The 13,649-nt window shown below is 40.8% G+C and overlaps 1 protein-coding gene across 1 annotated transcript; it reads left to right on the top strand.

The window, feature by feature from the left end:
• Positions 1-1,522: 1,522 nt before the first annotated feature.
• prr15la (proline rich 15 like a) lies at positions 1,523-11,512 on the top strand. The gene is made up of 2 exons (XM_012841852.3): positions 1,523-1,795; positions 9,842-11,512. The coding sequence occupies exon 2, from the start codon at positions 9,874-9,876 to the stop codon at positions 10,195-10,197; it is 324 nt and encodes a 107-aa protein (XP_012697306.1). The 5' UTR covers positions 1,523-1,795; positions 9,842-9,873; the 3' UTR covers positions 10,198-11,512.
• Positions 11,513-13,649: the final 2,137 nt, after the last annotated feature.

Here is a 13,649-nt window from a genome sequence, read left to right as displayed (position 1 = left end):
GTGCTCACAAATCTGTTTCTGCCGTTTAACTACTGCCATGGCTCCTGCTCATTCTGTCATCTGTGCTCTGGAATCTGTTTATCCCAGGGTTATGGCAGGTGGTGCGTGACCATAATCAGCGACCAGGAAGAACACTGTGACATTTTTCCAGAGAGGTAAACGTGCACAACGGATGTGGAGACAGAGAGGTCAAACTGTGTCTGCCATAGTAGTCTGATGGTGATGGCAAATGAACAAAATCATTAACATTCAGTGTGTTATGGCTGCTTGTTTTCTTAGACAAGTGTGTGTGTGTGTGTGTGTGTGTGTGTGTGTGTGTGTGTGTGCGTGCGTGCGTGCGTGCGTGTGTGTGTGTGTGTGTGTGTGTGTGTGTGTGTGTGTGTGTGTGTCCGTTTTGTGTATCTGTGGTTCTATTGGCACTGGCAAAATAGTTGACTGACGCAGACATATTGCCAGGAGAAATAATTCAACCTATACTTATTACTTGGTCAATTAGGACTGCAGTGTAAACATATTGAGCACACGTGTCCCTTATTTTGCGTGTGTGAATCTGCTATATGTGTGCGCCTGGTAAACTGAACACGAGGAAGCGTCAGTGTGTGATGAGAGCTAAGGAGGAAGTCCGTCTTAAGGGGCAATAAAAGTCTACATGATGGAGATTAACAGCTATAATCACATTCCAGATGTAAGAGGCCCAATTACTTATTAACAAATGCCCTAGATATGAAGCGAAATGACCACAGCACGCCAATGATAAGGACAGAGACTGACGACAAATCATCTCACACAGGCAAACAATAACTTAGGGTTTCAGTGAGGGTTAGTTATTATTCTGGCCATGAATCACATGTGAGGTTTATCGCTAGCAGGGATTTCCGTTAATATGAACTTTGAATCAAAGCCATTTTAGTTTAAAAAAGAAGGGTTTATTATGTCTTTAATTATCTTGGATTAATTTAGGGTTAGGGTTAAATAATTGTCGAATGAATTCATATGTACGTCTTTTCAACAGAATAGCATACTAATGTAAAGAAATGTAATTCATGTCAAATGACATGTTAGGAAAGTGGTGTGAGTTTTTAGATGAAGTGAACACTATTCGGTTGCTATAAGCTATAGGTTGCCAATCTTGCTGTTTAATGTTTATGCATACAAACTAATTGCTCACCAGTAAACCAGCTTAATGAATGCATTTTAGTATGATTTACCGCATTAAGCTGTTTAAAAAAAAAAAAAAAAAAAAAAAACGTTTTTACTTATCTTGCAGTGGCATTAAGTTGTTCTCTGTACAACAGACATTGAGATGGATATAATAATGTGGTTGTTTACTGATCTCCCAGTGATGTTTGTTGGAGAACTGACACCGTTTTGTGTGTGCTCACATCAGCTCCAATGAGAAGGCAGATCTAGCTGGAGTATATCTATGGTACTGTTGCTCCTCAGTCAGCTCCAATGAGAAGGCAGATCTAGCTGGAGTGTATCTATGGCTACTGTTGCTCCTCAGTCGTGTTTATTGGAGCCAAGGTAGAGGCGGGGCCTGTGAGTTTGGGGAAGAACACCTGTGGCACCTCCACCTGACAGAGCCACAGAGAGAGCAGGAGCTGACCATTACTGTCGCTGCATGCAGGGAGGACAGGAACCACTGAGATACGGAAAAGACTGTTATTAAATTGGGAGAGGAGGATTTTGGGGAAATGGTCTGACCTTGTTTTGGAAGGGGTTTATTGCGTTTTGGACCACAGAAATCTCCTCCTGAAACGAAGACTGCCCTGCACTCTGTAAGACACATCCACAGGTGAGCCCATCAGCAGACACACATACTTTCAGTCATTTCCCCGTATTCAGTTTGCTTTGTCTTTGTTCGCCTAGCTATTCTTTGCCATCTGATCACGTAGAACACATCATTTATACATCAAACAACATACAACAGTCAATATAACAGTCTAGTCGGTGGTTCAACACACATTTAAACTGACCAAGTGTCTTGGTCATTGGTTTGTTCATTCTGCATACCACTTTGTAAATGCCTGCAATTGCTATGAAACACTGGGCTCTTCTTGCTGAAGTTGATCAATCTAAGTATTATACCTCTGCAAAACATAGAGCTGACATCAGTGTGTGAGGAGACTCTGTGGATCGATGGGAAATGCATTCGAAATGACCGACCATTACTGCTGTGGTCAGAGTGTGGGCAAAGGTAACACACCATTAGCTTAGCAGGGTAGATTTCGAGAGCTGATGTATTATATCTCAGGATACCTTTATTCAAATGTAGCAAAGTTAAGGCGTATATAACTAAACAATATAGCACTGAAAACTCCTAAATTCATACGTAAACATAACATGTAAACTCCACAATGTATGCTTAATTCAACAGTCAATTTATTCCAAACCTCTTACAAACGTGGCTATTTTAGTGAACTAAAATAAAATAAAAATCCTTTATGTATGTTTTCAGGTTTTACACAATTGTGCCAAATGTAAGTTAAGGAATGTTGAACATTCTCCTAAGAATTGTTTGCATTGGGATTTCTCTGCGTACTCCTAGTTAGGTGCGTGTAGCAGCCATGTTGCCACGATGGCAACTCATGAAAAGCAATGAAAAGCTTAAGGTGCATGTTCAGCTAATACAGAATTTCACAAGGAGTCCCATCTTACCTGAGTAGATAATACACATATTCAAATTTGCATTAGCAGAGCAGATGGACTGTAACCAAGAGACCACATGAGTCACATGGTTTCTTAATGTATTTAGGTGTATGTAGAGGTGTACAATAAGCATACACCTCTGTGAATGTTTTTATTCCATTGAGCAGTTTATGACCTCATGGAGGACTGTAAAAAAGGAGTTAAGTGACAACCGGATGGTAACTATGAGAGCCATTTTTCTTTGGTTTTGTTGCCATGGTGGCTCAGCCCAGTCATTATTGACACATAGACTTTTATGAGCTGGAGAGCTGCTGTTTAGGCATCATCTGTTGGATGTCAAGGGCCAGCCCATCCGCAATCTCTATGCACAATGAAAAGAAAATGTGTGTGTGTGTGTGTGTGTGTGTGTTTGTTTCCTGCTAAAGTTACTCTAAAAGAAAGCTATTGAATGTAGGTTAAGCGAAACAACACAGTTCAGAGTCAATATTTGTCTGAGAATTCTTTCAGTAATCAACCACTGTAAACTCAATGTTTATCAAACTAAAACGTTCCGATATCAGGGCTGGGTTGAAACTGCAATTGTAGCAACGTCAGTGTAGCATGATGACTGATGATGTTTTGCAAAACCACAGAAACTCTCATGTTACTGATATAGTTCAGGTGTATTTCAAATGCACTATGCCTCGGGAATACGCACCCTTTGAATCCATATATGTTTGCCTAGTGGGCTTTCATTGCATAACTCTGTGAATGCAAACATGTTGCATGAAAGCTCAGGTTACTCCATAACTTCTGTTTGCCAAGGCGGTTAGTTGTGAAAAGGTAGCAAAGAAGCCCCAGCTCTTAGTTTAGAGGCCTTTGCACTTACGTCCATAGCGAGGCAACAGCTCTTTTCGCATCTGCCCAGGCAGACCCACACAGACCAAGCTGATCCAACATACAGTGTGTTTAATATCATATGTGTTAATATGTGACTGAAAACTGTGATATACCCTACCTCTGAGTTGACCTGGCACTGACTTGCAGAGGTGTTGGATGCACCCTAGTCCTTTTGTTGGTGTCTGGCATTAAATGTATGTGACCGGCCACATGTTCTGCACATTTGCAATCTGGTTCCACACAGCTTTGAAGGGACTTTGCCTAAGCAAATGAAGGAGAGCTAGCGTTGCACAGTTATGCAATCTGTTCAGTCTTTCTTCATTCAGTCACCCAACGTGGACCCTTTTTTTTGGGCCCCACTTTCAGTAAATATTTGACTGAGACAAGTGAGGGTATCAGACGAGATAAGGGAAAACCCAAGAAGAAAACAGGCCGGAGAAATATTTCGTGCTCCTTATGTGTATGAGGACAAACACTGCTATCAAGGGTGAACGTAACCACACTGGCGCTTGGCAAAAACAAGTGCACAAGTGCACTAGCTTGAGTAAACACTCTTCAGGACACTCTTGAGTGATTCTTGGATGATTCTATGCCAAAACTGAGGCAGATCGTGGAGATGGAGAGTGGTCTTATGAGGAGGACCTTCTCAAGCGTCTGAGAACAGAAACATGCCTTAAATAATCCTCACACAGAATATTTAATGTGCATGGGGTCCACATGCGTGGACAGTTAATTAAACTCCATTTTATTCTGGATTATCATAGTAATATTCTCCAAACCACATAGGGGCAGAGTCAGTAGACTCAGAGCAATATAATAACAATATGTATCATCTTGTATTTGGAATGTTAACTGTGTAATGACATCATTAAGACAAAATGGCTGACGGTGCTGGGCATGTGCTGAATACTCCAGGCATATCTGTTAAAACCTTCTACCCAAGAAGGAAAAATCAGGCAAAAAAATATTAGTATGTAAGGGAAAGTGTGTTGAACAAATCTGTGTTTAAAAAAAATGAAATTTGATGTAAAATATAGTTTGTACACCCTAAAAACCAACTGTCCACATACGTGGACGCATGCATTAGAGGAATCGGATACCGTCCACATATGTGGACGTCATGCATCAGAGGAATCGGATGACATTAAATCTGATTATAAAAACCTGGTATTTTTTTTTATTTGCATTGTTCAAATGAAAGAAACAATCATACAACAAACATATCAACATAAATAATTACTAAATTACGTGAAAATAATGATTTTTAACCTTGGGTAAGTATTCGTTACCATCCCTTTGTTGCATGGTGTCCACGTATGTGGACAGTAAAATATATTTTTAATAAAACCATATTTTTTAAAAATTCAAAATGAATTTCAAGTTTAGGTTCATTTTGAGTAATAAAATCAATACAAAAAAAATCTAGATCATTTTTTTCATAATTCATGCATGAAAGGGTTAAACTAGAGATACATTTTCGCCAGAAAATGCAAAGTGTGATTGCACTGCAGCATCAGAGGATGGTGATTTTTCTTTTTTTTTGCTATGCAAGCTGTAGATGTGAATGCTTCAACCTACAGAAGATTTGATTATCACTAGTACCCTCTGTTGGACTGCAGGGCAGTCTCCTGTTCGCTTTGTATTAAAAATGCTTGCATGAGCCTTATGTTTACAATTGTGTCACAAGATACACAGCAACCATCCATTCAGCAAAGGTACAAGTTCACCATGAACTCAACCTATAGTTAACACAGATCATTATTTCAAAGGACATATTTGCATGCATGCAGCAGAGAGATATGTCAGAGCTGTATTGACAGAAAGTTTAACCACTCTTGTTGACTTAAATGGAACAATTGCTTTTCCAGTTTATGGCAGCCGGGGTGTTTTTTTGTGTGCACTGCTAATATGATAATATGTAATGTTACAACCTCAATTGTAACTTATCTTGCTAGCTAACTCACAAGTGAGCGTATTCACTTTTTCGAGTTGAATCACCATAAGCAAAATATTTAGGCTGTAAATAATTCATAGAGGTTTCTTAATTTCTTTAAAAATTACAGCAGATGAGTAACCATGAACTCAAAATGATAGGTGGATTTGCGGCAGCCATATTTTATGCTTTTGAATCTTGACAGTTGTCTGAAGCATTTCCCCATTCATTTCACTGGGAAAAAATGGGAACAAAAACGACTGTGGGGAGCACTGCACTGGATCTGGACGGACGTGTCAGAGTTGAAGGTGTTGATATGTCAAAAGCGCTAGGAGCCATAGATGTTGTACATCACCATTCTTTAGAGCAGCATTTGCTTCATGTCTTTCTGAACATAGACTTTCTGTGCACTCACAATACATTGGTCAGCAACATAATGGTATTTTTCTGCACATTGGCATTCAGTTGGTCACCAATATGATGCCATTCTTTGCATATTTATAAAATTATTTGATACGCTTTGGGTGTACATTGGCTGCGTTTTGTATGGAAAATAATGAACGCGCAGGAGTCAACTTTGGCTTTTTCATATCTGAGCTGAAGAGTTCAACTCCCACACAATATAAAGTGATAAAGTGAAGGTAGTTTACATGTGACTGAAGAACATATTTGAAGCCTGTTTGTGTGTAAAAGTTAATTTAGTATATTATGACCTGTTATTTTCTCACTAAAGTGTGATTGTGTGTGAGGCCCTGTAGGTGTGTCTGTGTTTGATTTGCATGATTTGAAAAACGTGACTAGGAAGTATTGTGGTCGAAACTCGAGCCGGAAACAGTGATTCTTTCAAAGTTCATCCAAACATCATTCATCTATATCAGCTATATCAGATTGTAGTGATATCAGGAGTTTCCCTCTCTAATGGACCTTAGAGAAGCTTCCTCCTCGGCCAAGGAGCTTCGGTTGTGAAAGAGCACGTTTCTTTCGCCCTTTGAGACAGACAAATAGCCTCCTGAGGCTTTATCTCAAAACCATTAAACTAGGTTAATGTGACAGGGGATTACACAGTAGATTGCCCTGTGTGTGTGTGTGTGTGTGTGTGTGTGTGTGTGTGTGTGTGTGTGTGTGTGTGTGTGTGTGTGTGTGTGTGTGTGTGTGTGTGTGTGTGTGTGTGTGTGTGTGAATCTGTGTGAGGATGTGTGCGTATGAGAGAGCTAGTATGAGTATGTGTCCAAACATGTGTGTGTGTGTCTGTCTGTGTGTGTGTCTGTCTGTGTGTGTGTGTGTGTGTGTGTGTGTGTGTGTGTGTGTGTGCCTGTGCCTGCTAGTTTTGTGTTAATATGGTGGCTTAGTGTCATAAATTAATACGTTTCTGCTGTTCTGCATCCTGGAACAGCACAGCACTATTCCTGTCATCATCCATGAGTCCACAGGCCCCACATACATCCGCATGATTAAATGGTGGTTTGCTGTAGTTAATCATCAGCTCATGTCCTGTGATGCAGTGATGGACTGTACTGGTTTTACAGACAGCTGATTCGCTGCATCAGCAAGAATATTGGAACATTTCTACATGACACAGACTTTAGGTAGCTATTACTTATATCTAGTCATCCCAATCCAAATGAATTATGGTTAATTGTTTGCTTCCATGTCAATATGCTCTTTTCCACATAGCTTGACTTGCACACATAAGTGCCCTTTATTCCATATGACAATCTTCTCCTGACTGCTGTTTTATATGACTGAGACCTTGGCTTAAGCCCGGTGTTATTTTCAGTCGCAGCTTGGCCTCTGGTCTGTGTTTGCTGATGCATGAGCCCGGAGCCCGTCCCAAAGGGACCAAAAGTCATCAGCAGAGACTAGTGCCATTAGCATATTGTATGGAAATGTCAACACTGTTGCCTGGTAACCAGAGGGAAACAGCCCACTCCTTCCTAGTGAAAAGAGGCACAATGCCATGGCCTTTGTGTGTGTGTGTGTGTGTGTGTGTGTGTGTGTGTGTGTGTGTGTGTGTGTGTGTGTGTGTGTGTGTGTGTGTGTTTGTGTGTGTGTGTGTGTGTGTGTGTGTGTGTGTGTGTGTGTGTGACAGGGAGGGGTTGAGACAAAAGGAACAAGTAATGTTGTGTGTGTGTATGTGTGTGTGTGTGTGTGTGTGTGGTGTGTGTGTGTGTGTGTGTGTGTGTGTGTGTGTGCGTGTGCGTGTGTGTGTGTGCGTGTGTGTGTGTGCGCGAGTGTGTGTGCGCGAGTGCGCGCGCGTGTGTGTGTGACATGAATCTTTGAGTAAATGTGTCTGTCCCTGAATATTGTGTGAATCCCTTTATTTGCACAGCTATGCTTTCTTTGTACTTCTGAACATGCAGTGAAAGAGGAAAGATGGTGAAAGAGGTTGTGTGTGTGTGTGTGTGTGTATGTGTGTGTGTGTGGGTGGTGGGGGGTTAATTAATTTGCTTAATTAAATACCAGCATGTGTTAGTATTAAACTGCTTTGGGTCTGCAACTCATCAGTCTCATTTTCTGTGGTAAAAACACATAGAAGTGAGAAACTGAGTTTCTCTCAGTGTGAAAGTGATCTGTAGAAGTAAATTACTATTCTTAATTACTAGTTATTTTGCTAATAGCCTTATCCCTTTGGTACTTAGTACTCATTAGCTCACCTACTTATTGGATAAAAATGGATCAACAAAGAATCCTGAATTACATGGGAACTTTAAATTATTCTTTAGATGACCAAAAAAACACACAGTTCCATAATATTTCTGCAAAAAGCCTTCCTCAAAATCGTTCCAGATTTTAGAAGCTATTCCATTTGGACCATCTGGACCTGGATAGAGCTATTTCCTAATGGTCCGTGTATGGCACAGGATTGATAGAAACTTCTGTACAGCGCTCACACTGAAATACTAACATAGCTGAGCTGTTCAAAAGGTAACTTTACCTGTACATTCATCGCCAACTAATGTCCACTAATCAGACAAAATACCATTTTGAATCTCTCTGAACTCTTCACATTGACAAAATAAAAAATGATAATGGTATAAATTAAAGTAATATTGTAACGGTTGTCTAAGAGTTTTGTGTGTACGTCTATTGGTGACTTGATTATGACCTGTCACTGGCCACTTCCCCTCACTGAATGGCAGGAGCTCCAACCCATCCTTGACCTCACACCTTGCATTTCTGTCTCAGGGAACAAGCCTCATCTTCCCACTCGCTAACGAGGATTAGCCATTAGGTCATCTGGCTAACTGATTCGGCTGCTTAGGAGGTTTTGTGAAATACAAGGCCGGCCTGAAATCCAACTCCTGCTCGGCCGCCATATGGTGCCTATTAAGTGACACTGAAAAATGTAGGAGCCCTCACCACCCCCTGGTGCAGATCTGTATGTCTAAGCCGTGTTAGCTTCTCCACGTTAGCTTCTCTGCGCTATCTCAAGTTTCACACATGTAATACAGTATTCCAGAGGCTCAATCCCCCCCATACACATTCTATTATCTATGAGGCCACACTGGCCTACTGCGGAATAGATATGACCCGCATCACTAGTTCATTTGAGGGTTTATATCAGCTTAATATGAGATGAGATGATGTCATTATTCTAGCTGACTAACTGTCCAATCCATGTTTAGCTATGGCATCATGTCAGAACTGATCGACTAACAGACCAATCCAAGCACAGCATGCTAACATGTTGTTTCACAGCTACTATAGCTACTACAAGGAAGCCAAAGAGCATTCTACGACTGTTATAATGGTTAAATGATCAAATAAAGGGACACAGTAATGCAAGGCTATGCCTTTCAAAGCTGTGCTAACTATTCCCAGTCACATTAACCCAGTTTAAACAACTCTCATTCGTGGCTCGAGGAAAGATTGTGTTTTATTTAGACATCAAACCTTTTCCTATTTACACATCTTACAATTCCCACACTGTTCATTCATATCACTCTCTGTTCCCTCTCTTTGACTGTTACAGTAAAGGTTAAATAAATTAGTAATGCATGGCTATGCCTTTTGAACTTTCATTAGCGACTCTAGGAAAGTTTATGTTTTACCTCGAGCTTCTCTATGCCTATTTACACATCCTACTATTCATATACTGCCTCTCATTAACACACACTCACACACGCACACACGCACACACGCACGCACGCGCGCACACGCGCACACGCGCACACGCGCACACACGCACACACTCACACACACACTCACGCACACACGCACACACTCACACACTCACACACTCACACATGCACGCACACACACACACACACACACACACACACACACACACACACACACACACACACAGACAGACACACACACACAGTCTATGTATCTTCTCACACGCTCTTTCTCTCTCTCTCTCTTTCTTCTCCATAGATCTCTGCTCTGCTCCGTCCCGGTGTGTGGAGATGACTGAACCGGCCCCCAGCTGGTGGAAGCTCACCTTCCTGAGGAAGAAGAAGTCCGAGCCCAAAGTCCTGTATGAGATCCCCACTGACTATGGCAGCAACACGGGCCTTGGGCCAGATGGCGACCTCCTGCCCAATGACAGTCAGTTCAACGCCCGCCTTGAGAAGATTGTGGACAAGACGGCCACCAAAGGCCGCCACGTGAAGGTGTCCCACTCCGGCCGCTTCAAGGAGAAGAAGAGGATCCGTGCCACACTTGCCGAGAACCCAGAACTGTTCCCCAGCACGCAGGCCAGCGATGAGAACCAGCAGAGATCCCAATAAGGGAGACTACAACGCACAGTGGACTGTCATGTCCTCACTTGTCCGCAGATATACACATACATATATGCAGAGATTGAAGAGAAACACAAACTACTCGGAGAAAGATAACTGGCAGATATACAAGCAGATCTGCTCCACACACACACACACACACACACACACACACACACACACACACACACACACACACACACAGGAAATGTGAGGGTGTAATACATGAAAAACCTTGCACAATTAAAATCCATTGAAGCCATTACAAACCAGAGGCACTATGTGTGTAGTCGATTTCAGCAGGCAAGATGCATCTAATATTCCATTACTGAGATTAGAACCTCCAGCTCTCAGAAGGATAAGTGACACACAAGCACGCACGCACGCACGCACGCACGCACGCACGCACGCACGCACGCACGCACGCACGCACGCACGCACGCACACACACACACACACACACACACACACACACACTACTTCATGTAGTACAGAGTGAAGGGTAAGTTCCATACATAATCAATGTCCCTCTGAAAGAAGATATATCCAGTTCTCAGAAGGCACCCCATGGTCCACTATATCCCACATAAACAGTTAAATAATTAATACCTATAGTCAGCGCAAGCATTTAGTGTTTTAACTAATCATAAGACCGGTGATTTCCACATACTCAGGCCTATTGTCAGCCATATGCAACTGGTGTGTTTTTGTAAAAAGTAAATAGTTTACATATAAAGTTTCCACTTCATGACAAAGATGGTACAATTACCTTGATAGCTTTTGTTGGACTGTGATTGGTTGGATGGTCTCTATGGTAACCATGGCCCATTATGGTTGAATCATACTGGTGCTCAGATCAAGGGAGTGTAAACATGAAAATTATATTAAAAATGTTAAAGAAAATAAAAAGCGAGCTATAATGTATGTTTTATCATTAAATTGTATTTGGTATGTCAGGGATTTTTTAACACTTCAACACTTTAACACTTCAATTTTTGAAGACCATTTGGACTGTAACAAGGAAAAAACCCATATACTCCAGTATTTTAATTTTGTATCATCTTATATTTGTGTACATACGAAATAAATGTTTAAGACTATATTTAGAGCTATACTTTCATAGCGTGGAGCTAACAGTAGTCAGTTAATCTTCAGAGTTGAATTGTTACTCTGATTTCCTTTCAAGATAAATGTCCAAATTGTTTTGTGTGTTATATAAAAGAAAACAGCTTTATATTCAACTGTACATTTTGGTTAATTTTGTAAAATATGAAAGAACTAAAGAAGTTTTGATATGTGTAAGAAAATAAACATGTTTGATTTATTTGCTTGGTCCTTTTCTGTTTTAATATAAAAAAAAACCCATTATAATTGCCTTTAGATATGTTGATGTTCGTGACAATACTTCAGTCTGTGACTTACCATAGAAGTCCACCCTATAGTGCTACAGTAGTATAGTGTATTAGTATAGTATAGTATAGAATGCACTATAATGCATTTGTTATTCTATAGGTAAGAAGCAGCCCAGCCATTTAGAGGCACTATAATGTAGTCAAAGTCTGAAAGGATCTATTTGGTTAGTAGCTACAAGCTGGGACTTTTCGTTGAAAGGCTCAGCAGTTGCGGAATGAGAGTTTTATACATGTAGTGGCCAAGGCTACTTCAGGGTGTCCATAGACCATGCCAGAACATAACGTAACCCTGACCTGGCATCTAAGGAGCATGAATGAATCATCTGACTGCTGATTGGAGGTAGAAGTGATAATAGCAAGTGTCTCTATCTCTGAACTGCAGCTCAATTTCTCTCTCTTTCTCTTTCTCTTTCTCTCTCTCTTTCTCTCTCTCTCTCTCTCTCTCACTCACACACACACACACACACACACACACACACACACACACAGACTTGGGTAACTCTGCTTTCATGAATATGTAATCAGGGTCTATGTTAGACTAGGTCTGACCATACTGACTCTGTCAAGCCTCAGGTAGGGAGCTGCTCTGGGGTCCGGTGGTGATGCAAGGGCTGGCGTCTGTTTACACCTGATCTGCCTGTTTGTTCTACTTCAAAAAGAGTCTGGTATCTCTCCATTTCTTTTCATGATTGTTTTAAGTGACCCTATGCAAAAATAAGACATATACAAGCACCCAATTACCACATTTTAGTCCAAATTACAAATCCCCATTATCATAGCTGTACCTTAAAATCAACTACCAGACTAAGTTACTTGTTAGATCATGGCCCTAGTCTGCATTTCTTACAGCTGAACAATAGCAGAATCCTTTGAATAATAACAGATTGATTACAACAATTGTTCATTCAATTAAGAATCTAACTGAGTTAATGGATTTGAAATTGCTAAATGTTTAGTTGCTGAACACTAGTTACCCCATATTAGCTAAACACTTTTATACTGTAACTAACAAAACTGGACTGAATATGCATGGCATATATTACTAGCACAGATGTAAACATAATGTTAGCCTCAATTGGGAACACCACACTAAAACCGCAAAATGGCTATACAACGTCTCAGTGCCTGTAGTCGATTATCGAAGGGAGGCGCTCTCCCTTGAGTGCCCACTCCAGCACTACACAGTAGGCCAGTCAACTAGAGGCACTGAATACGTCACAGACCAAAGAGAAAGGTACAAACAGTCATTTTCTACAGTTTCTTTACAGTTACTTAAGTAAACAGACACAGGAGTATCTCTGTAGGGATCCTTTCCATCTTGTCAGACCCTTATAATAACATTTATGAGCCTCTCAGTGGCTTAAACAAGCGGTTTATAGGATTCCAACAGTCGTTTAGCAGTTGCCAGTCTTAGCATTTTAACTCAGTACTGGACCGATTTTGAAGTTTTTAAGTTTCCCTTTAAAACACTTCAAAATGGCTTTATGCTGAAGGTTTTCCATAGTTGTGTCATTCACTCACATGACTCGTGAGCTGTGGAAATACTCTCTCTTCCTCATCCTCAATTTGAAAAAGGCGCCACCAGATGTCAAAATAAACACTCCTTTCAACAGTAGGCGAGTCAATCGGCCTTAAACTGGCAGTGATAGTAAATTAAATTTCAGGGTGGAATCCCTGGTAGCCAATCAGATATCAGGGGTATCCACTGAGGCACAGACCTCTGGCACATCCTTCCTGGCTAAAGCCCAAAATAAACTAAATGGGTGAGCCAACTTCTACTTCTCGTCTAGCTGACCTCATTTGATCATGATATGAAGCCAAAAGCTCCTACCCTTTCACCATCAGAATCATGATGCCCACTTCATTCGGATATTTTTAATTTTATTTTATTTACTGCTGCAACAGGCAAGCATCTGGCTGAAAATATTTTTTTTTGTTATTTGAAGAATTGATCCAAGAGTCACTACATTCTAAACAAAATTGCTCTGATACTATGCTACATAAGTCTGATATGTAATTCCCCCAAGGAAGCTAGAATCATCTTTACAT

This window comes from Clupea harengus, chromosome 1, assembly GCF_900700415.2.
Source record: "Clupea harengus chromosome 1, Ch_v2.0.2, whole genome shotgun sequence".
NCBI lineage: Eukaryota > Metazoa > Chordata > Actinopteri > Clupeiformes > Clupeidae > Clupea > Clupea harengus.
The sequence above is the reverse complement of the archived record's forward strand: the minus strand, read 5'-3'. Positions and strand labels throughout refer to the sequence as shown.